Source organism: Tenrec ecaudatus, chromosome 18, assembly GCF_050624435.1.
Source record: "Tenrec ecaudatus isolate mTenEca1 chromosome 18, mTenEca1.hap1, whole genome shotgun sequence".
Taxonomy (NCBI): domain Eukaryota; kingdom Metazoa; phylum Chordata; class Mammalia; order Afrosoricida; family Tenrecidae; genus Tenrec; species Tenrec ecaudatus.
In genome coordinates, this window is record NC_134547.1 from 62,800,322 (window position 1) to 62,825,187 (window position 24,866).

Below are 24,866 nucleotides of genomic sequence, written 5' to 3' on the forward strand. Positions count from 1 at the left end.
CACTAAGAGGCTATAGTCATAGAGATTCCACCACACTGTCTGACTAGTAAACCTGATTTCTTTAGACTTGGGGTCCTGTTCCACATTTTCCTTCCACTCTATCCCAAAACAAAAACCGCTTCCATCAAACCTCATAATGACCCTACAGGACAAAGTATAACTGCCCGGTGAGTGTCCAAAGATTTTAAATCTTTATGGCAACAACCAGATTCATCTTTCCCTTGTGCCACAGCTAGTGGGTTTGAACCTTTGGACCACTGACCTTTTTGGTTAGCCGCTCAATGTATACCCACTCCACCACCAGGGCCAGCTGCTTTAGCCAGGACCTCTCTCTGTGATCTTTCAGAGCAGTGGGTAGTGGTCCCCGGGCACCAGCTAGTTCTGGTCTCAGGTACAGAGGCCTGATGGCATATTGGGTTATACACATTGGATTGCTAATCCCAGGCCAGCAGCCCCAAACCACCAGCTGCTCTGAGAGAAAGATAAGGTTTTCTACTCCAGAAAAGAGTGAACAGTCTTGGAAACCCATGGGGGCAGGCAGTCCTATTATGTCTAGAAGGTTACTATGAACTGGAACACCCAAGGGCAGTGATTCTCGTTTGTGGTACGGTATATACCATACCATATAATAATCTGAATATTCCTGGGATGCAATGTGTACTATTTGTGGACTATGAGTGCCTTCGATGTATAATGTCTCCGTCTTTATTAGAAATTGCTTGACACATTTTCATCAAACTTGCTAATTTCTGCAAATATAATTTAAATAACAGTAAACAAAAGTACCATCCTTATATTTAAATATGCCCTCCCCACAGCACTGTCAGCAGTTCCTTCCTTTAACTATCATGTTGCAATGTGCAACTAGTTAATTCTTCCGCAGCCTCACATTTGAATTTGGTCAATGCAATAAGCAAACCTTATCTCTTGTTGTACATTGTGAGCTCTAGAGGAAATGTGTGGAATGTAGACTGAGGAAATTTTGAAATTGATGATGCAGAAAAGGTTGAGATTTTTTTCTAACACTTTGAAGGAAGAGGGTAAGTGTTCAAGACTCTTGATGTCAGGTGTTCTTTGTTATCCTCAGGTGCCATCTTCACTTCAATAAGGCTGGACAGTTTAACTTCCCTTCAGAGATCAAAGAGCAGCTTTGCCTGGTCTGTCATCTCTCAAGTCATCTATTACCTACTAGTCTGTTACTACGCCTTTGTCCAGGTGATGTGAAAATGTTAATCTAAGAAGTCCTAAGCATTGCTAAATTTGATCTTAGGAGCTCCCCAATGACAGTGTGACTCATATTTCAGTTCTTTCCAATAGTCTGTATTCAGTTACAGGGTCGGGGGGGACAGGGGGAGCGGACTAGCTTTTTTTTCCTATTTTCAAGAGTTAAAAAATTAAGTCTATAGAAAGTATTATTTTATGTATAGTTGTATCCCTATATTGTAATGTTCAGATTAAAAGTATGGTGACTGGAGGGAGATGTCAGACAGTGTAACATATGACAAAACAATAATTTATGAATTACGAAGGGTTCATGAGGGAGAGAGGAGTGGGGAGGGAGGGGGGAAAATGAGCAGCCGATATTAAGGGCTCAAGTAGAAGGCAAATGTTTTGAGAATGATGATGGTAACAAATGTATATATGTGCTTGACACAGTGGATGTATTATGGATTGTGATAAGAATTGTATGAGCCCCCAATAAAATGATTTTTTTAATAATAAAATAAAAATTAAAAGTATGGTGATTAAGGAGCAAGTACTCAAAAATATGAATGATTACACTCAAAAGAGAATATATTTCAAGCCAACCATGTTTTCCCTTCAGGCTTGTTAACTAATGTAGAAGTGAATTTAGCAATGTCCATCACACTTCCTTGTGGAGAGCCCTAGCTAATCTTTCAGACAAGAGGGAGTAACTGTGGCGTCTGTTTAGGGCCGTCGGCTGCAACAGCAGAGATGGAGGTTCTTCTGTAGGAAGAGAAACATTCTGGACACGAGCATGATCCTCATGAGCTTTGTCGTCCTGGGGCTTGACATGAAACGTATTTCTCTACATAAGAAAAACTTGGCACGATACCGCCATGATCGGGATGGGTAAGAGGTGGCCTGAGGATCACAGGATATTCTTTGATGTCCACAGTGTCTGGATAAAACACAAGTATTCTTTCAAACAGCCTCTGCTTCTGCACCACCCTACCAGATTTGTCTGTTCACAATGCCAGCATTAAACACAGAATTCGGGCTAACGTCTACAGCAGAGAAAACAACTAGAAAACTGTGCTACTAATCAGTTTGACCAAGCCCCTCATAAGGCTTAATTGTGCAGACAACACATTTAAATTTCACACAGCAAGGGCCATAATCTCATCCTTTAAATAGAGAAGATGGGTTTCTGAGTAAAGATGTCCATCAGCATGCTCAACGCGCCCATACCGAGATGATCAGGTGGCCTTTGGAGCACGTTCTCTGACCTTCCCTGTGGGGGGGAGAGGGGAGCATCTGTTTCACGAGTATTGCCAAATGGCGTTTTCCTAATATGTATGTGGTGAATTTCCTGGATCTCTCGCATGAGTTTTTGTGTTTTACAGAGATAGTAAAACACAATCTCTGAGCAGTTCCAGCAGAGATGGTTGTGTTGCTGAGGTCTAACCTGCTGTGTGGCATTGCCTACATTTTAGATAGTGTCTGGTTCAAGTAGCATCTTGAAGAATTATAACCCAGTGCTGACTTGTGTTTGTGAGAGACTTTCCAACACTCTAGTTACAACATGAAGGTATGACTGCCTTTCACATACAACATGAGTGGGCAATAGAGTACCATTCAAGCATAGTAACTGTTAACTCCCCTTGGTACAGGTTCATCAGTTTCTGTGAAGCAGTACAAATGAGCTCTGCCGTCATCCACCTCCAGGGCTTCCTGGTTCTATTGGCAACTGTTCAGCTGTGGAGCCTGCTGCGTCATGACCCCAGGCTTCAGGTCATTGGCAGTGCACTAAGCAGAGCCTGGGACGAGGTGGTGGGATTTTTGCTGACCATTCTGCTCCTGCTAACAAGCTATGCCATGGCTGTAAGCCCACACTCCCTCTGTTCTTTTCCCAAATGCTGTGCTCTTAATTTAGTGTTGCCCTTAGAAACAGTTTACTGTAGAGAAAACCATCAGTTCACGGTGACAATGAGTTTGGGAGGAAAGGTAGCATAAGAAGGCTGGTTTGAGTCACGCTTTCACACTTTACTAGCAGTATTACTGAAACCAGCTGTCTTCCTTTTCTCTACACTAAGGACAAAACAGCTTACAGGATAATGTGATGGTCAAATAAATTTATATGAAAGCACCAAGAAATAACAAAAGAAATGTGTAGATTGAGAAAGAAACACCTGCCATCAAGCCAATTCTAACTCATAGTGACCCTATAGAACCTGCTCTGACTGGCTTTTCTCCTGTTCAGTTTAACTTGCTGTTTGGATGGATCACCTCTGACTACAGAACTTTTTTCAGCTCTACAGTGACTGTTGTTGGGATCCTGATGGGAATCTCTCATCACAAGGAGGTAAAAAACAAAACAAAAAACCCACCCTGGTTTCTCTGCAGAACTCTGTTTGATTTTACTCCTGTAACACAGGGAGCTTAGATCCTTTCCTTTCTGCTACGCTGTCATCTATGCGGACAGTTCTAAGGGGCCATCCCTTTCCGAACTGTGTCCTTTGCTAGCCGAGCCCCACCTCACTTCCAGTTACCATAGGACACTGGGGCATGACCTCCTTCTCTCACAATGGGCCAAGTGAGTATGAGGGAATTGTAACTTGTTTGTAAATGGCTACAATGAGGGGGGAAAACTCAGGAAGGTACTGTTCCTGGAATGAATTGTTTTTAGCTAATAAACACACATTTCTGGAGAGCCTATTCCTTTCCCCAGGAATCACCTACACAAAAGCCTATCTTCCTACTCAACATTAAAGGTAAAGCAGGAAACCCACATGAGTATTTGTAGCCCAAAAACTAGTCTGGAAAGAACAGGTCAAGGAGCAAAAACTGCAGTGCAAATGATTGCAACAAGATAAGAGATTCATCCAGGCTAGTCTTTCTGAGACTCTAGAACTCACAGGCTATGAACGATAATGCATGTACTGAATTTGTAATAGGGAAAGTTGCTCCTGTTCTGGCCTGACTGCTGTGTTGTGGTCCAGTTCCAATCACTAGGAAAGAAGTCCTCACCACAGTGCACTTCCTACCTAAAACTAGTCTGGGAAGGAACTTGTATAGGAAGTAACATTCAGAATAAATTCTAACAAATACCTTAATTTTAAAAAGCTTCCCTAAAAATAAATAAAAGATTTTAAAACTTTTCTGGTGCTAATGTAATTATGTAATAATAATGGAAAATGAAATAAACTTTTTGAGAAAAATTCTTGTATCAAATTCAGGAGACTATCCAAATTATTCAGTTGTCCTGGAATTGTAACAGTGAAGTTTTAGGTAAATGGGTGATGATAGGTTGGGACTTGGAAATATTGTCATTAAAGATTTCCATCAGGGTAATTTTTTTTTTCAGGGAAATGTTTTATTCAGCTTCTTAAATGTTTTTGTTTTTAATTACAATGCTCTATTGGCAGCAGTAAATAGCCCCCCACACACAAAAAAAAAAAAATCCACTCCCTGCCAGCTGGTTGCCAACTAGTCTCCAAGACTTTCATGGGAGTAAAATGCCCCATTTTCTCCCAAAGAGGCCAAGGGAAAATAAGCACATCACTTATTAAAAAGAACTTCTAAAATTCTTACAAAAACTAGTCTAAGCCCTGACTTTGAGAAATGGTCTCTGTGGCTTTAAAGTCCAATGGCAGAATTCATTATTTACCTTAAAAATTGATACTAGAAGAGAATAATAAACAAAAGCCAAAGCATTTTCTACAACTGTTAAATTTTATTGGAATGTTCCTGTGTTAAGTTTCTTGGCTTGGCAGACAATTGTCTCATTGTTTCTAGCACATTTACTCTGTGTGCCTTCTGCTGCTCCTTGAAGCCGTCATGTTTACATTTTCCAGAACTGCCAACACCCAAATGGGATTTTAGTAATTTAAAACTCCCAATTTGGTAGAAAAGCCTGAAATTTACTATTATTTTAACATCCTTTGATGTCAGCCATTGTGCTGTTCTGTCCACTTGAAAGTATTTCCCTTTTTAAAGATTCTTTTGGCTTTTCTTTAATTTCCACCATACATAAAATTTTTGTATATAGATCCCAAGCATTAGCTGGTCACTTGTGTTTTGAAGGCAGAAACCAAGCAGCCAGTCCTTCAGTGTTTTATCAGTGTTTTGTCTTTCCAGGTTATTGCTTTAGACCCGGTCCTGGGCTCTTTTCTGATCTTTACTGGAGTCATCTTGATGGTACTTGTCGTCATTAACCTTTTTGTTTCTGCCATCCTAATGGCCTTTGGAAAAGAAAGGAAGTCTCTTAAGGTAACTCAATAGCGCAGTAATTTAAAGATATTGAATCATTATCTTCTGCATTAAAGTGAAAACTTAAATTAAAAACGTTGCTACTAGGGTAGAAGTTCATATACCCACAGATTTATCCCAAACGAAACATGTTTAACAAGTGTGGCCAGTGAATGGCTGCAGACAAGTTCTCAGTAAGATACTTGTCTTAGTCTTGTTAGGGTGTCCTCAAAGACACACAAACCCCACCCCACCACCAGTGGCTTCCAAGGGCAATCTACTGGCCCAGTCAAATTCTGTTAGGCAGATAGGTCAGTTCAGGCTACGGGCAACTGGTTTTAGAGGGTCACCTTGATACATTTTCTCAAAGCAAACAGGACAATCATGAGGCAAACTTAAAAAGGCCAGGAATGTTATGCTGAGGCCCTTTTTTCTCCATCACAATAATGCACCTGCTCATTCTTTGACGGTTTTGTTGGGAAACTTTACTCTATCCATCCAACAGCCCTGATATCATCCCCTCAGAATTCCTTTTGTTCCACTGAAAGAACATTGAACATAATTTAAATGCTTCTGCCTTTTTGTAAAGTGAAGAACGCAGAATTCTTAAGGAAAAGGGATGGAAATATTGTCTTCAAATGTGTATAGAACTAGATGGTGGTTATGTTGAGAAGTGGCTTCATTTTTTAATTTTTAACAAACATGCTTTTATAGCAATACTTTTTTACTTACCCTCGAACAAGGTCTTAAATTACAAACGGACGTAAAAACATAGTAACATCATATTCCCTTTATTGGTCTCCATGGCTCTGCTAACCATCTTCTCAGAAAACCCAATTAACCAATTCTACATTATGTTCTAAACTCACTGTCCTATAAAATGCAGACCTCAACTAAGTAGAAGGATCACTCCAACTCAACAGCCAATCATTAAAGGAATTAATTTTACATCGTTAGTGTCTTCCCCCCCCCCCCCATCAATGATTTCTCCTTCTCACCCTCAAACAGATTAAGAAAGAAGCTGCACTGATAGATATACTGCTACGGAAACTCTGGAGTTTGCTAGGGATACAACAGCACCAGACCACGCCCTGGTCTAAGCAAGTCACCATGCCAACAACTGGCCCTGCCTCTGAGGTTCCAGGTGATGGCCTCTACTATTCCTGCTACCTCCTTTCTGAGCTTCTTACTTATTAGTGCATTAAAAATCTATCTTTGCATGGCATAACTTAAAAGTTTCACGGATGTCTATACTGTACTTTGTTCACAAAATCAGGAATCAAATCACCTGGGTTCAAAGTTCCTAAACTTCCATTGGCACTCTCAGAGCAGAGCTAACACTGCCAGAATGACACAGGTGAAACAAGCTCTGCCACCAAGTAATGGAACCTGACCCACCCGTGTTCCAGGACGGCAGAGGGAAATGGTATTAAAAAAAGGGAGCTCACTGAAGCTTATCAAAAATAAAGATGATGCAAAGTTTAGCTGAGGGGGCTTCTGTCACAGGACAGTGAATGAGCAAACTCATAGATGTTATCTGGGCTTAATCACGCAAGTCAAACGCGGTACTCTCCTGATAGAGCCGACACTGCGGCTGGACTCCCTGCATCAGCCCAGGCTATTTGCTTAAAGAACAATCTACTGAAATCTAAACTTGTCTACGATTTGACCAAACAGCAGGGAGAGAAGAGTAGAAGTTTTTCATTTATTAGCAGCTATCAAGCTATGAAATACAAACCAATCAGAAACCATAAAGAAAAGGTGCTTAAAATAAGTATGTACAGACACTATACTGAAGAGAAAGGCCCATCTTCCAATCCCAATGCCACTCACATGGGGAAGAGTGGTCTTGATGGGGAGTAAAAGAGCACGGAAGTTGCAGCAGTAAGAAGCTCATGCTTCCAGGGAAGCAAGCAGTGAACAACTACAGCCACATGGACACCACGCGAAATTATGAGATCAGCTTTTTAAAGTTTTCAAGTGAAAACAGGTACCTCTCTTTTCCTGCAGACGTCCCAGCTCACTACCCAAGAGACTTGGGTACTTCTATTAAGGCAGCTGGAAGCCCGCCCTAGCCTTGAATGGCCATTTCTGCCCAACACGTGGTCCTTCCTTCTGCCAGTGACAAAATCCAACAGATCATGCTACAAGCAAAAAACAGGAATTTACAGTGCTGCCTCTGGTCAAAAGGAAACACAGAGCAAAAGGCCACGGAGGGCTCCCTGAGAATCCAGTAGAACTAAGAGAGGCCATTAACTTTCCCAATAACTTTGCAACTGGATCCAGGTGGAACCGTGCCTAGCAGCAAGGAGCTGTGTACATGCCAGTGAGAGGGCCCCATTTCCAGAACTGTTACAGGACTTCCTGAGTCATTCTCTCTCCCCTTTTAACATCAGAGAGCAAGAAACACACCTTGGCCTTGGTTTGCTCTCATCACAAATCCCTTTGCAGAGAGGGGCTGGCTTGTTTCTAACAGTCATCGATGGCAGCTCTGTCCACAATGCTTTTGGCCTTCTCACTATCCTGTGTTGGGACTGTGGGACAGGCCAGAGGAGAACCTGGGTCACACTAGCAGGAAACAGACAAGCACAGCTGCCAGCAGTCAGCTGCTCTGGCCCTAGTCTCCAGGCGTTAATCTCTCAGGCGCAAGAGAACTGGACAGCGGCAGAATTTGGTAGAGCAGGAAGAGAGCCCATTGGAAGAGTACACTCAGTGATGATTAATAGATGGAACGGAATTTCATGGAGAATCTTTGTTACAAGGAGGAGGTGTTTAGTCCCAACTTCCAGAACCTGCAAGTTCCTGGTTTAAAGGCCTATGTTTTCTTTTTAAGCTCTTCAAATCTCCGGGAGAGATCATCAAAGTCAATGTCTTCAGAAGCTGAGGTGTTGCCACCAGCAGATGCAGTGGGTAGTGTGTCTGGCACAGAGGGTAGTTCAGGCAGTACAAAGTTGTCATAGGTCTGGGCAGGTCTTGAAGGAGGCTTGGCAGAGGCTTCTGGCTTGGGCCCAGGACCTACTCAGGGAAAGGAGCCAAGTGTTACAAGAACCACAGATGGGGGAGGGATAAAAGAAGAGCTGATACCAAGGGCTCATATAGAAAGTAAATGTTTAATAGAAAATAATTATGGCAACATATATACAAATATGATACAATTGATGTGTGGATTGTTATAAGAGCTGTAAGAGTCCCCAATAAAATGATCTTAAAAAAAAAAACAAAAACAGAACCACAGAAATGCTTCAGCCCTTCAAAGCCCTCAGCACTCTTTGGCAGAAACAACAAAATAATCACAAATTATAAGCAAAAACAATGATTTTTAAAAGAAGGTTAAAATTAATTCTAAAGGCCAGCGAAAATTTCAGGACAATAACATCTATCTACATTTTCTAATTATAGCTGAATTCTATTTGTTTTATTTTCCTACAGAAGAAAAAACAGTTTAAGGACAAGTCAATGTGCAGTTCATGGAGCCAGGTACATAGAGTACTCATTCCAACTATCCTCTTTCACAAATGTCTGCTTCTAGATGGGCTAAGTCCAAAGGGGGATGCTAGAATTCTGTTCAAACAATGCTTCGTTAAGAAGGACCACTGTTTCTAAGACTTGTGAAAAAATTCTGTATAAAGCATGTTAATGTCTATATTATTTAATGGGATCTGATCTGTACTTTTAGTCTTAATTTTTATTCTATAAGCTAAATCATCCCCTTTACCTACTGCATGTTTCCATTTATATGTCAATTATACAACAGGCAAATTAATCTATAGTTCTAGAAGATCTAATGTCTGGCCTGTAACCACTGGTGGGATGGGAATGGGAATGCGGGTGGCAATGGCACAGGATGCCTCTCATTTCGCTGTGCATGAGGTGGCAATGAGTTGAGGGCTTACCTCGCTGGCAGCTAACAACATGGTCAATAAGAACAGTGGTTGCTTTTTATGGAAAGGGTCGAAGAGAGCACTAGGGCAACTTTCTGGGGTAATAGGTATGTTCTCTATCTCCACTGGTTTGGTGGGTACCATGTATTGATATGTATCAACACTCACCAAACTATGAGTACTGATTATTTAAGAATTGTGGGTTTTTTTGGTTTTGGTTTGACACCCACAGGACCCCGTTTTTATTTCAGTTGACAATAGGCATGCACATCAACATGAATGCACAAGTGTGCGATGCACATTATCAGTGGAAATAGGCATGTGTTCATGAATGGTTTTTTTCATCATTTTATTAGGGGTTCATACAATTCTTATCACAATCCATACATCCATCGTGTCAAGCATATTTGTACATTCGTTGCCCTCATCATTCTCAAAACATCTGCTTTCTACTTGAGCCCTTGATATCAGCTCCTCACTTTTTCCCCTCCCTCCCCCCAGTCCCCTCTCCCTCATGAATTAAGAGTTGTGTTTTATTGTGTCTGATTTACACTGAATAAAGCAGGCATCTCCAATTTGAAAAAGAATTACCCTTCTGGGTTTCTAAGTAATATTTTATGTTTTATCAGAAGGACAGCTATATACATAGATATGCTTGCTTTTGAAAATGTGTTGAGCGTACACCTATGACTGTACATATTTCCCCCTCTTCAGTGCCACAATTTTTAAAATATGTATATATTTTTGCTAGTTCCAGACACAATAGAAGCGGAAGCAGCAAAAACAGAAATAAAGAATATGAGCGTAACTGAAAAACTAAGAGATAAAAAATAAGACTTGAGTAAAAAGTGATACTACAAACAGAGACAGTGCTGAGGTAGAATCTCCCGGACAAGTGGAAAACTGTCACTTTTAGAAGAGGGAAGCCCTGAGTCCTGTGCTAACCCATCACATGTGTGGAGAGGACAGGGCATATGGATGGGTAGAGTGCCTTGCACAGGAAAGCAGCCCCTCGAGGCGACACGGCCATGAGAAAAGAGCAGGGGGTTGGCACTGAGCCTTGAGGGTTCTGACTCATACTCACCAACAATCTGTGCAGAAGAAACATTCTTATCAGCATTGATGTCATCAACCTACAAGACGAAGGTGGTTACTTGATGGAAAAACAGTGACACCACTGGAGAAAAGTACTGACACTGACACCAGCCCGTGTGCTTTCCCAACGCTACAGTGCTCACCGGAAGCAAGACACTGCCCCAAAGAAACTGCCTGTCCACTTGGCCGTCCTCCAGCCCGGTGGACACCCACCAAACTGTCCTAGCAACGCAGAGAAAAAGAAAGCTCTCACTATACCTAACACCTGTCTTTCACCTTCCAGTTAGGGAGAAAGTGTTCAACCAGCTAGTTAAAGACCTTGAGAAGACCTACACAGTTAGCAAGCAGACACTCATGGACACTGTTATACCACATATGCAATACCAGTTTGCCTTCTCAATAATGCGCAGATGAAAAGGGATCTCAAAAGGCACATACCAACAGAGGAAATGAGACTAGCAGAAAATAAGTGATCCTAAAGCAAAGTCATTACAACCAACTATACAGTTCACAGTGGCAGTCCCGTTAGTCAGTTATAACACATTTGACACTAGGTCAATGTGAAATTAATACAGTTAGAGGAAAATTACTAACTGGATACTTTAGTTGAAGACAAAACTCAGCCACTACTTTTAACTATCCCTTCAGTTGAGTGTTAAGAAATTATAAAAACAGAGAGTACCTTAATTATTAAGATATTCTAGCACCAAGGCCACACCAGCTCAATGTGATTGTCTGTGTGGCCAATCAAAGAACCAACCAGTCCTAACAGATCTGCAGCTCCTCCTAGTTCCTGGCTTAATTGCAGACAAGGCACTGCCACCACTGATGCTGCCGCCGCCACCACCACCATCACTTTCCACTCCCAGGGAAGTATGAAAGCAACACCAGAACCCCAAAGCAAGAACAGTACTGGTACTAGGAATTGATCAAAACTCTGACTTCCCTGTAGTCATCATCTTGCTCTCTTCATGAGGACTCACTCTCCTGCTGCTTATAAAAGAGGCTCGGGCACTTACAGATTCATACGATGGGGGAGTTGCTGGTATCTGAGGTGGATGAATATTAGGGAAGGCCTGATAAGTTCCCACGGGCAATCCATTGACATCCGACTGCAAGAGGAGAAAGGGGACATAAGAGAGACTGCTCCCTATTCGCAATTTCTGAGGTTTATGTGTGTATGAAGGGGAAAGAATGCATATATATTTAAGAGTCCCAAATGAAAATGCCCCACATATGGTGAGGGTTCCAGATGTTTAAAGACCAAGAGCCAAAGGGCTAGTCTTCAGTTAACTAAATCAATTGCTTCACTGTCTGTCAGGAAAAAGACTAATCAGATTTGCTAGCAAGATCATCTTCCAAGGCTTTTCTACCTCGTAGTAAGTAGCAGTGAATCACATTTGGGAAAGGTACTAGCATTCCTTCAAAGGTCCTACAGGTGTTCAGTAAACCTACATTTAGAAAAGGTTTCCCAGTACCACCCTCTAGACTTACTTCATTAATTATAGCTAACCAAACGACTTTCTCTGAATCCCAATGATAAAATATCTCTTTCCCACAATATGATTGAGACTGATACCAAATGCTAAATCTTCCTATAAGCCTTGAGTAAATTCACAGTGCCAGTTTGTCATCTTCTGTTACGTTGTCTAGAGTTCACATTCACATCATTTATGAATATACTTACAGGTCCCTTAGGAAGTGGATATGAGAAAGGAGACCCAGGAGATGGCATGGGCATAGGCATGGGCATGGGCATTGGCACTGTTCCATCAGGTCCACTAACTGGTGCAGTGAACCCACCGCCTCCGCCTCTTCCAGAGCCACCTTTCTTCACATCATCTGTGAAGCCGACATCAATAAGATCTGCCTCTACTCCGGAAGGTGCTTCTGCCTGAGAAAATAAAAAGAACCCTCAATCACTATCCCATGTCTCAGGCCTCTGGAGCTGAGATGAGCACAAAGGAAGTCTAATGAGGAGTGCCCTGAGAGCACCACCATGGGGCAAGGGAAGGAAGCCAGGTTGGGCAGAGCAGTTGAGGTGCAATGCAATCACAACAGAGGCCTCAGTCGATGCCCGAGGGTACTCTGGATCTGGGATGGCCCTATAGAGGTGTCCTTGATCGAGACAAAGGGCCAGTCTTTATAACTCTACACTGACCAGTCACTGGATGCAGTGATGAGCTATGACTTTGGGTGAGACAACTCTATTCAGCTGAGGTCCCTATCTGGAGGGGTACTCGGCTAGAAGTCATCAATAGTCTCAAGTGTTGGACATCCATTACACACCATTGACCTACCTGCTGAAAGATTATTGTTTGTCTATATTCCTTTCTATACTGTAAGACTCTTCAGGACAAGGATGTAGATTTTATTCAACTTTATAATCCAGCTTTCTATGTACTGCCTGGAACTTGGTAGTCACCATTAAGTGTCTCATGAACTGTTTCATGCCTTGGGGTATTTCTTGCTATTCACAGCAGGATTCTTAATTTCTTGAAGTTCAAAGAAAAGTAGCAGTAATACCACTTTAGTATCAAGGTTTGTACCTTCTCAGAGGGCATTCATTTCTTCATTTCATCAGATCCTTAACTATCCTGAGATGGGCAGCCATATTTATTGTCACCCAAAAGGAATGAACTGGGACAAACTTGAGGTAGTGCAAAGACTATCATTTCTCAAAGCTCTTCATTATCTGGAGACTCATTTTCCTTTGTCTTCTGGGACATTTTAAACTTACCATGACCACCGAGTCAGGCTCATAGGGCACATTGTAATTCTTGGCAATTTCAATCAGGTATCTCTCCACCAAGATTTTAGGTGGCGCCTCCACACTCAGTTTGTGCATTAGCTGTAGATACAGAAACCTCAGCATAAGTTAGGGTACAATGATACCAAGTAGCCTCATTCTAATCTAATTAATTCAATTTTGTTCTCATTTTACAGGTAACATAAAAGGGGGAAAAATGAGGTTTAGATCGGCTAAATGGACTTGTGTTTCTCTTTGTGTGTGTCTCTCACTTGCTCGCTCCCTCCCTCACACTTCTGACTATATACAGTATTGTGTTGATAAAGACAAATACTGCCTTCTAAAGTGTAATCCACTTACCCTTCTTCCCACTTCACCTCTATCTCTGCTAATCACAGAGGTGAATCAAGTAGTGAGGTATAAAGTACCAAGGGGGAAAATCAGGAAAAACACGGAGGGCCCTGATTGGCACAGACAATCACGGGGAAGGAAGGGCGAGAAGGTCTGTTCACTGAACTGCCAACCAGATAGTCCTCCTCTCTCTCCCTAAGACATGAACTCCGTCATCCAGTGGTGCCAACACAATCACTGGGGCACACTCCCATCCTGGCCACTGCTTCAGGTTTGGTTTCACAAGTCTGTTCATTACCCTGTCGTTCACAGTTCCAATCTGGTTGGTTCTACATAACTTGCCATATTCCTTGCTATACTTGGCACAGAGTTGATCAGCAACCTACAGAGGAAAAAAAGAAAAGCAAAACAAAAGTGGAAATGACTTCTATAAAGTGCCTCAGTCATCTTTCTGTCAGCAATGGACATGCTTCATTACAGAATTTCCAAAAATCTGATTTCTGTAAAACTCTTAAGAAGTGCACATTAAATCATTCATTTATTCAATTGTCCATCCAGTCAGAATTACAAGGGCTTCGAAAAACTCAATGTGCCTTTGTCATGTAGTCTGGTAAGCACTGGGTCATGCTAAACACATGGACAGTGGTCCAAGTCACCCAGCTGCTTCCCAGGAGATGCAGCTATCTACTGCCTTTAAGATGAACAGCCTCAGAACCTCCACACAGGGTTGCTAGGAGTCACAATGCAATGGCAACAAGCTTTCAAAAGTTCATGGAAAAAGGAAATTCAAAGATGGTACATTTTTGTCTGCAAACTTTTTGAAGCCTCTTTATATGTAGCAAACACTACTACAATGGAAGGCAGCTCTGCTCGCCACTACACCACCAACTCGGACAACAAGACTATAACGATATACAATATAATGAGCAAGAGGCACTGTTCCGCCTCAGATCCATGAGGAGGGCGGTCATTACAGTCACCAGTCTTTGTACACTGTCAACTACAGACATACTTGCAGTTGGTTGCACTCACTATTTTCAACTCGGCCACTTCTGACTGGAGGCGAGGAGCAGCCCAAATCAGCGTAGACACAGATTCAGCTAGACCAGAATCCAGCTCCCTAATCAAGAAAGACATTAGTAAACCTTGATATTCTTTAAAACAAAGAAAGCAAAAGCCTATCTTTTGAATAGCATATTTCAAAGTCTAAAATCCTCTCACAAAACTCAAGTGATTCTTAAAACTCTAGGCTTACAGCCATATCATCGTCCTCATGTTCTTTTGAGGAGACAGGCGTGATGCTGAAGGACAAGCACAGGGGCACACAACAGGAAATGGCTGAGCCAAGCTCAAACTTCATATCCTATGATTATGTTTTTTTTTTTAAACAAGACCAAATGGTTAGAAAAATATCCTTGGATATGTAAAGTAGTTTTGTTTTTATTTTAAAGAGCATGCCTCTGTTAGAGTCTAACATGTAGAAGAGATCAATATTAATTACTCCATTCTCAAGTTTCAGAGGTTAAGTTGAGTCTCCAAATTGAAGTATCTTACTTCATAGATTGGATGAGCCCAAACCGGGCGAGCAGCAGGTCACAGTACAGCTCCAGGATCTCCATGGCTTCCACAAGGTAGTCTTCCCGGATGATGTGCTCCACTCGGATCCGAGCACGTTCATCCTTCCCACCAGCCAGATAGTCAGCGATTTCCTTCCTTGCTTTCTGGGCCAGTTCAGCTAAGGTACAAATTCCATTCTAGTCACTTAGCAGTAGTATATGGGGCCACAACCTGTGGGCCACCTCAACAGAGAGAAGTGGAGCATGTCTGCTATGTCCTAGCCCACTTCCCCTTAGCAAATTTAGTATAGAATCTTCTGCTTTGACTATATGAGAATACATTTAGTAAGCAGAAATCCGTGTGGGAGCCACTGTTAGCTAGTTCCACAGTGATTCAGTCCTACCAGTTACAAAGGAACTCAATCTCAAATGCAAAGATGCATCCACAGTGTCAAGGGCCTGCACGTCCTAGGGCTCTGCAGCACTTGTCAGGAGCGCTAGCATCCAGTGAGCTCTTTTGGAAAAGAAGAGATACGGTAACCATGCACTACTCACTTTTTTTTTTCTCCAATAGTTTAAGACGATTTATGACTAATCTCAAATTCACTCGTAAACGCTCAGCTTTAAATCCAGAGCCCAGCATGCTGCGCTGTTCCTCCTGGGAAAAGAAGCACTATGAAGATCTTTCAAATTAGAATAAGTTCTGAAAGTAAACCTCTCAGTGGATTATTGGCACAGTACAAGTGCTTTTCTAATACAGGACCAATTACATGATCTAATTCACGTTTTGGCTGCTGTGTGGAGAAATGATGGGGAAAGACAGTAGTGGAAGCAAACCGATCGATGAGAAGGCTATTATTAAAGTGCAGAAAAGAGCTAACAGTTTAGACTGGCTGTGGCAGTGGGAGTGGGAGCGTCTGAGATCTACTTTGAAGGCAGATCTGAAAAACCTTGGATGGTAGATGAAATGAACAGCCATGTATTAGTATAGGAGTTGGGTGACAAAAAGACAAAGAAGCGGGAGGGCCCCCTGCTTCTCCCAAAATTCTAAACAGGGATCTCAAAACTCACTGCCATCAAGTCAATGTTGACCCACCCCCACCGACCTGGTTTCCAAGACTGTAACTGCTGACTACAGTAGAAAGCCCAGACTTTTCCCCATGAAGCTGCTCGTGGTTTCAAATATGCGGATCGCAGCCCAACACATAACCACTATACCACCAAGGCTCAAATAGGGAGCATGATGGGAAAAGATGATTGAATATAGACTTACATTCAAAGGCATTATCTCTTCTTTTTAATTCTCCAAGTTTTAAGTCTCAGCTTTTGGGGAAAAGCTAATGCCCAAGATCAAAGAATTCTTATTTATATGTGCTCACATACAAAATCCCACAAGGGGACAGAAGTCAAAGGGGTGAGGGTGGGTGCTGTGCTGTCCTACACAAGATAGTTACCAAGGCTTTTCACTGCAGAGCAGGCCAATAGTAAACATGGTCATCACCCACAAGCCTATGAGTCTAGGTTGTACCATTGTGCCTTGACCACTATGCACTATATTGCAAGCTAGCAGATTTCTATTTGTCTCAATTTCAAACACACACTTCACACAATGTGAAACTAACCTGAATGAACAGATCAAATCAGAGACTCAATGTACAAAACACTAAGAAAAGGATCTGCATATCTGTGTGTTCACCTTCCCAACACGATTGCTGAAGACAAATGGGTGCATAAGCAAAAGTGAGGAAGAAAGCTGATGGTGCCCAGTTATCAAAAGATATAGCGTATAGGGTTTTAAAGATAAACAATCTAGCTCAGAAGCAACAAAGCCCACATGGAAGAAGTACACCAGCCTGTGTGATCATGAGGTGTCAAAGGGATCAGGTATCAGAGAACAAAAAATCAAATCATTGTTAATGAGGGGGAGTGCAGATTGGGGACCCAAGACCCATTTGTAGGCAACCGGACATCCCCTTACAGAAGGGTCTCAGGGAGGGGATGAGCCAGTCAGGGTGTAGTGTAGCAACAATGAAACCTAACTTTCCTCTAGTTCCTAAATGCTTCCTCCCACCCTCCACTATCATGATCCCAATTCTACCTTATAAATCTGGCTAGACCAGAGGATGTACACTGGTCCAGATAGAAACTGGAAATACAGGGAATCCAGGACAGATGATCCCTTCAGGACCAGTGGTGAGAGTGGAGATACAGGGAGGGTGGAGGGAAAGTGGGGTAGAAAGGGGAACCAATTACAAGGCTCTACATATAACCTCCTCCCTGGGGGACGGACAACAGAAAAGTGGGTGAAGGGAGTGCATAAGATATAACAAAATAAAGAGAGACGTCAGGAAGTGTAAGATACAACAAAATAGTAATTTATAAATTATCAAGGGTTCATGAGGGAAGGAGGAGCGGTTAGGGAGGGGAAAATGAGGAACTGATGCAGGTGCTTAAGTGGAGAGTAAATGTTTTGAGAATGATGAGGGCAATGAATGTACAAATGTGCTTTACACAATTGATGTATGGATAGACTGTGATAAGAGTTGTTATGAACTCCCAATAAAATTTTTTTTAACTTAAAAAAAAGAAAAGGATCTGTCTGCCTGGGTCAAAGTCACTGTCTCAGTTATCTCGTGCAGTGTAACAGAAAGACCAAAGTGAGTGGCTTTAGCAAACACAGTTTATTTTCTTACAGGTGAGAAGTCCAAAATCCGGGTAGAAGTTCTAAGGGTAGATTTTCTCTCTGTTCACGCTGAAGGAAAGCCTTGTCTCTGTGTGCTTCTGCTCTTGGGCAATCGCTTTTGTCTTGGCATCTCTCTTCTCCCACGTCTATTTCATAGCTTGCTTGCTTAATCTTTTTTTTTTTTGCTTAATCTTTCATAACTCAAAGGAGGATGACTCGAAACACAAACTACACTAACCGGAGCTCATTAACATAACAAAGGCAACCCGTTCTCAGATGGAATTAATAACCACAAGCTTGGAGGTTAGGATTTATAACACATATTTTGGAAGGAACAGCATTCAATCCATAGCAATCACTAATAGAAAATCCCAAGTAATTTTCTTGTTCAAGTTGCCTCCAGCTTTTGACACCTAACAAGCCAGAGTCCAATTCAAAATGCAGCTTGCATATCATGAGATCGCCATGATACTGAATTATGTTCAGTTCCATACAGCATAGAGCCACAGATCATCTGTAAGCCAGACACTGGTGAGATGTTGAAGATAAATGAGGCCCTGTCATATCTTCAAAGGAGAACAAAGCTAAGAAATCCTGCCAACTACAATACTGTTTGGCAAAGACTGTAATTCTACAGTGGTTTTCAACCAAGGAAATCATGCGCCCCAGAGGACAGTGACAATGTCTGGAGACACATGGAATTGTAAAAACTGGCGGGATGCTGCTGGCATCTTGCAGGCAGAGGCCAAGGATTCTGCTAGCCAGCCAGAAATGCATAGGGCAGCTCCCCACAACAAAGAACTGTCCCTCCTAATATGTCAATAGAGCTCAGACTGAGAAACCCTGTTCTACAGAAAAAACACCAAACCTACTGGAGAGGCTTTTAAAAATAATTTTCCGTAAGACTAGGTCTCAGTCCCAAAGAACAAACAAAATGTAAGTGTCCCAAGCAGATGGTGTAGTTGTGTGCCAAGGACCAGGTACCAGAAAGGACAGTTAACCTTCTGAAACTGGCAAGGTCTGTTCAAATGAAGCAGAGCATTAGCTAGTCATTCTGAAACATGTCTACTGGACGATTGTGCATTTCGAATCTTTGACATTAGGAGTCCCTCACACAGGGGTTGCAGGATTCATAACAGTAGCAAAATGTCAGGGATGAAGCAACGAAAATAATTGTATGGTTGGAGGGTCACCACAATATAACCAACTGTATTAAAGGTTAACGCCATTAGGAAGGTTGAGAACCACTCTGGGTTTATACACTGAGCTGAGAACCACAAGGTCGGCAGTTTGAAACGACCAGCTGCTCCGTGGGAGAAAGATAAGGTTTTCTATTCCCATAAAAGATTTAGTCTCAGACGCCCAGAGTAGCTCTACCATGTGCTACAGGGCTGAGATGAGTAGGCGTCCTTAGGGGGTACAAAAGAAGCCTCGAGGTTGCTGTGGGTTCGGTGGGGCTGCTGAATGCAATGTCAGCCATTGTTGGAATTCCAGAGTTGGAATATTCTGCGCTCTTTTGCATTAGGAAGCCATAGAGGGGCACAGGAAAACAGGATCATGCAAACAACTAATTTGGACAAACCAATACTTTTAAAATGAATTTTTTAAATTACAATACGATCACAATAATAACTAATTTTAAAATGTAATACGAACATTGAGGCTTTAAAGCACTTTTATATCTTCTGACTACCAAACTCTCATCAGTTGTTATCTTTCTGATGAGGCTGTGGCGGTTCCCATGGACAACTGCTTTGTCGGCATAGGCGTCAAAAGACTTGCAATACGTTTTCTAATATAAGAATACTGGTGTATGTGTTTACATATATGATTTTATTAACGTGGTAATTTATTTTAAAAAAATAAGCATATGCCAGACGGTAATTTTAGTACTACAGGATGACTGTGGCTATGGCTCATGTGATTATCGCACAATGCTACTCCTATCAAATGGATTCTCTCGAGCTCCGATCCAAGTAAGTTTATGCTGGTAAGTTTCCTCGTCCCTGACACCCCGAAGGAGGACGCGGAGAAGAGAGAAAGGAGAGGGTAGACGGCAGGACGGCTGGCTCCGGTCAAGGTCTCCTCTTCGGATACGTAGACAGGGGTCAGTGAGAGAGAGCAGCAGAGGTGGCAGCTTGCTTCGCAGAACGCGAAACACAAAGCAGCAACTTTCTCCGGCCGACGCGCGTCCAGGCCGGGGCCTGCCAGGTACAAGGCCAGAAGCGCAGCCAGCAACGCCCCGGGGAGGCGCCCGAGGCTGTGGCGTCGACCAGCCTGTCGCAGGCACCCGAGGCACGATCCCCTAGGCCAGCCGGCGTGGAGGGTCCTGCTTAGAGCGCACACGGAGTCGGCCACCGACCCGCGGCGGCGCAGAAGTGGCAGCGAGTCCGTCTCACGAGACACCTTGGGACCCGACAGTGAGAAGCCTCCAGCGCCGCGAACGGCCGATCGCCAGGAGCCCCGCGGCCCTGCCACGCCCCCTCCGCCGCCCGCTCCGCGGCCCCTGCGGCCTGCCCTCGCGCCGGACCCCACAGCCAGGACCCTCTCCTTTCGCAGCCATGTCCAGCCTACGGCCGTCTACATCCGGGGCGCGCACTTGGGGTTCCCGAATGAGGAAAACAAAGAGCCCCGACGCCGAGGACGCCACCCTCACCTGGTCGAATCCAAGCGAGAAAACAGCCAAGGCCGACTTCCGTCTCGGGGCTCAGCATCCAAAATGGCTGCGTCCTCGGCCTCGCCCCGCCAGGCAGCGGAGGGATCCGCAGCGCCGCGCCGCCGCACCACTCTTTCCCGGGATTGGCTGGCGCTCCGGCCGGGAGCCTCCCAGCTCCCTCGGAGCGGGCGCTACGCGGGACTACTTCCCGCGGCGGAGGCCTGCTCGGAGCGCAAGGACGTCACGGCGCCTGAGTCACCCGCGAGGGTCGCGCCCGGAAGGCCGCTGCGCTTGCCTGGGGCGAGGTGAGGTCAGTGCCGCCGAGCGAACCTCCTCCAGTCCTTCCTTCAGCCGCTGGAAGTCGTCTCCCTTTCGCGTTCGCCCTCGCTTCACTTTCCCCATTCACGCCCGGATTTCCTGCCGGGGGCGGCATCTCTTCCCCCCGGGGCGGCGTGGCCGAGCGAATTTCGACCTTTCTCTGGGAACCCATCACGGTTTATCCCACTCTTCACCCTGCTCTTTCCTGAGCCACCATCCCGCCTTTCCCGGCCGTCTACCGGGACCCTCGTGCCCTGCGTGGAAGGGAGAAAGTCACTCGGCCGGACGTTCTGCGATTTGCATAATTTCATGCGGCTGCGGAGCACACATCCTCGGGCAGTGTACCATCTCCTCTGAGTGCAGCTGCAACTTTTCCACTTGGTTGCCTTTTGGTTTCCATTTGAGACCCATTCTCACAGGTTAGCTTTCTTTGGAAAGGAATATCCTGGACGCCTTGCTTCCCGGAGGAAGTAATCCTCCCTGCTATAGAGCTTGCACCTAATCAAATAAAAGTAAAACCGTTGGCCTAGATGCGACTCTGACTCAGCGCCCTATAGGACACAGGAGAACTGCCCCCACAAAGTTTTTCAGATTTAACCGAAGAGAACTGCTACAGCTTCTTCTGGAAGTGGCTCGGGGGAGAGAGGGACGCGTCCCAAGCGCCGGGCCATTTACCTGGTTCGCCGCAGCTGAGTGCTTTACCAGTGCGCCATCATGGTGCTGGGGCTGCGTCTACAGAGGCTAAAGTGATGTGTTGCTAAATTAAATTGTGATGGGATTGTCATGTGAGAAGTATGAGGTTTCTGTCATGTAGAAATGTCTGTTGCCATTCGCAGGTAGTTTAAAATGGCTCAGGTTAGAGAACTTCAAAACACAGTGTTTGTTTCTTTAAAGATGCATAAATACATATGTAAATTGAGCTAGTTATGCAACAGGAGAACAGCATTTTCGTTTTAAGTGTGGGCTAACAGTTTTAACCACTGTAGAGCATGAAATTGAAGTTGTGTGGATCTAGTTGAAAACTTAATTCAAGCAAAGCTACTATATAAACTGTGGGAAGTAGTTTATGTCCCCAGTATTAGATGATAGCAAAGAATGATTACTTTGTAAGGTGTGAAATGGCACTGAAGTTTTTAAAGAAAATCTCCCCCTACATACGCCTTTTTTGTATGTATATACTCCCATGCCAGCACACGTTCTCAACTTCAGATCTACCTGCGCATCCACTTGTAAATTGTTGCTACTATTACTGCAGGATGAGGCAGTGTTCACCGTTGTTCCCTGTTCGACTGCCCCTCTCCGTCTCTTCCTGGTTAAGTTGTGCATTTCCCTTCACCCAAGTTAATGTATGCCTTCTTGCTCGTTCTCAAGGAGCCCTGGGGGTCTAGAGGGCTACATTATGAGCTGCCAACCACCAGGTGAGCCATTTGAAACCGCCAGCCACCTGGAAGAAAGGTGAGGCTCTCAGCACCAGTGGAGATGTAAGGTCTCCCTTTCAAAAGGGAAGTTCTGCTCAGCACTAGAGGATCGTTGTCAATCAAAGACTCAGTGGCAGGGAGATCGGTTTTATCTATTCAGTGGCATGGTGGGATACTAGTTGGGTTGTTAACTATGAGGTCAGCAGTTCAAATTTATCAGTCACTCGGGAACGAATTAGGGTTTCTGCGCCCATAAAGATTTACAGCCTCGGGAATCTGTCAGGACCGTTCTAATCTGCCGTATGGGACCACTGAGTCAGAACTGACTCGGTGGCAGGGCATTTGAATTTATTTAGTGATATTCCCTGGCCCGTCCTCCCCCCTTCTTGCTAAGCATCAATGAATGTTTCTTTCCATGTGTACACCTGTCTTTTTATAATTGTGGCCTCTTTTACTAAATGTGATCTCCTAGACCACATTTGGCCTTTCACTATTGACTGACTGCACTCAGCACAATATCCTCCACATTCATCCATGTGGTGAGACGTGTCACAGAGACAGATTATCTAACGTTGCTTAGTATTCTGTTGTATGTATGTATATATCACAGGGGCCATTTGTTTGGGCTCAGTTCCCAGAAAGGGAGGGCAAGAAAGTGAAAAACTGACCCAAAGTGGATCCAAGAAACGAGTTTATTTGCTTTAGGACCGGAGAAGCAGTACTGCATCAGTGGCGCCTGCCAAGAATGGATCTGCTCAGCGGATAGCTGGGGGGCTCTTTGGATAGAAGCACGTTTTCTTCATGTGTGTTATAGAAACCATTGGCCCGAAGCTGTTTGTTAGTCTGCCGAAACCACTTACACTAGATTACTCCTTATGATGAGGAGGAAGGAAAAACATGCATAAAGTGTCTAGCTGTCGTCTGTCTGTCCATCTGGGGAGGCATAGGGTGAGATGGAGAACACACACGGAACGCCTGTTTCGCTAAGTGTAGCCCGTTGGGAGTGTTAGCTGTCCTTATCCCATTCATTCCGTGACAGACGCTTAGATGGTTTCCCATCTTCTTGCTGCTGTGCATAATGCTGCAGTGAACAAGGCTCGGCCCATGTCACAGCTCTTATTTCTCGAGGGTATTTATACATAGGGGTGGGACCCCTGGGTCATCTGATATCTCTGTTTCTTACTTTTTTGAGGACCCTCCATAACATTGTGCCCCGAGGCTGTACCATTTTACAATCCTACCAGCAGTGTTGTTTTCTGACTTTGTATTTTGTTAGTCATTACTATTAAAACGAGCCTTGGTATAGAGCAGCGGTTCTCAACCTGTGGGATCGCCTTTCACGTATCACCTAAGACCATCGGAAAACACACATTTCTGACAGTCTAAGGAACCCCAGACACCACTCTTCTATGTCTCCAGGTGGCTTCACCCACATGCGGATACACCAACCTACGAGTACCTGGTGTGAAGACTGTTACCCATGCTACACAATGCTTCAAGACAAAATTTCTTTAAAAAAAAAAAAAAAGACAAAATTTCATTGATTTTTCATTAGAAATAAATAGTTCACAATATATAATGACATACTGTTTTTGTGATTCAGCACTATGCTTTCATGATGTTCCATTTGTCACAATGAAATTACATCCTGCCTAAAAACAGTAGCAAAATGAGAGTGATGAAGTAGCAACAAAAATAATTTCATGCTTGGGGGTCACCACCACATGGGGGTGGGGGGTGGGGGGGTCTAGGGTCCCTGAATGAGGAAGGTGGAGAAAGACTGGTAAGTGGGTTATGTGTTGGGCAGCAGATGAGCCTACTAGCTACTCCAAAGGAGAGAGATGCGGCTTTTTGCTCTGGAAAAATGTACAGCCTCATTCATCCAAATGAGCAGTTCTCGTTTATAAGGTTGGTATGGATTGGCTCAGTGGGAGTGGGTTTTAAAGACATGGTTGGGAGCTTTACTTCATGTGTTTGTTGACTACTTGACTGTCTTTGGTGAAGAGTGTGTTCCTATCCTTTTCCCATTTAAAAAAATGGTTTTATTGGGGGCTTGTACAATTTTTATCACTATCCATACATGCATCCATTGTGTCATGCGCATATGCACATTTGTTGCCATCATCATTCTCATAACCCTTTGCCCATTTTTTAATTGAATAGTTAAAGATTTCTCTTGCTAGATGCATCATTGCCAAAATTTCCCCCCAGCCTTCAGGTTCTCTCTTTATTCTTTTGGAGAATTTGGTGATGTGCATACCTGTTTTTAGGAGGTCCCCCTTGTCTAGCTTATCTCTTGCTGTTTGTGAATTTTTACTCATGTCTGCTAGACTATGCCATAAATTATAACCCCTCAGTTTGCCCCTATTTTTTCTTCCATGACCGTTAAAATTTTACATTAAAAAATATTTTAGGTTTTACTTTTAGGTCTTTGATGCATTTTGAGTTAGTTTTTGTATATGGTGCTAGGTATGGATCCTGTTTTGTTTTTCTGCCAGCGTCATTCGTTAAGGAGATGACCTCTTCCCCTTTCAGTGCACTTTAAAACTTCATTAAAGACCAGCAAACCATGAGTAGAAATTTGAGTTCTCAGTTTTGTTCTCTTGGCCTGGGTGTCTCCCTTGGACTAGTAAAGTAGGGTTTTCATTGACTGATTTTTCGGAAGTGATTGTCAGGTCTCTGGGTAGACTCAGTCTTATAACAAATATGTAATAGAAAAAAGAGAT

The 24,866-nt window shown here is 43.6% G+C and overlaps 2 protein-coding genes across 2 annotated transcripts in view; one reads left to right on the forward strand and one right to left on the reverse strand.

Moving 5' to 3' along the window:
• Positions 1 to 6,630, forward strand: part of PKD1L3 (polycystin 1 like 3, transient receptor potential channel interacting) — a 74,978-nt gene extending 68,348 nt beyond the window's left edge. The window contains exons 25-30 of the mRNA XM_075536733.1: positions 1,088 to 1,215; positions 1,934 to 2,094; positions 2,856 to 3,066; positions 3,446 to 3,547; positions 5,323 to 5,454; positions 6,448 to 6,630. Of these exons, the coding sequence (XP_075392848.1) occupies positions 1,088 to 1,215; positions 1,934 to 2,094; positions 2,856 to 3,066; positions 3,446 to 3,547; positions 5,323 to 5,454; positions 6,448 to 6,630 (917 nt within the window). The remainder of the gene's footprint in view (positions 1 to 1,087; positions 1,216 to 1,933; positions 2,095 to 2,855; positions 3,067 to 3,445; positions 3,548 to 5,322; positions 5,455 to 6,447) is intronic.
• Positions 4,899 to 20,563, reverse strand: IST1 (IST1 factor associated with ESCRT-III). The gene is made up of 10 exons (XM_075537330.1): positions 20,405 to 20,563; positions 15,621 to 15,723; positions 15,064 to 15,244; positions 14,542 to 14,629; positions 13,808 to 13,891; positions 13,150 to 13,260; positions 12,097 to 12,303; positions 11,429 to 11,521; positions 10,399 to 10,447; positions 4,899 to 8,448 (listed from the first exon to the last, which is right to left on the reverse strand). Exons 2-10 carry the CDS (start codon positions 15,706 to 15,708, stop codon positions 8,249 to 8,251), a joined length of 1,101 nt encoding a protein of 366 aa, XP_075393445.1. The 5' UTR covers positions 15,709 to 15,723; positions 20,405 to 20,563; the 3' UTR covers positions 4,899 to 8,248.
• Positions 20,564 to 24,866: the final 4,303 nt, after the last annotated feature.

What these genes read in the sequence shown, in the direction of transcription:
- IST1 (XM_075537330.1), bottom strand. Translation starts at nt 15,708, where the DNA reads ATGCTGGGCTCTGGATTTAAAGCTGAGCGTTTACGAGTGAATTTGAGA. An exon ending in GGGCTCATCCAATCTATGAA is followed by an intron (nt 14,630 to 15,063) that starts GTAAGATACTTC and finishes TTTCTTGATTAG; the next exon opens with GGAGCTGGATTCTGGTCTAG. An exon ending in CTCCCCCATCGTATGAATCT is followed by an intron (nt 10,448 to 11,428) that starts GTAAGTGCCCGA and finishes TTCGTCTTGTAG; the next exon opens with GTTGATGACATCAATGCTGA.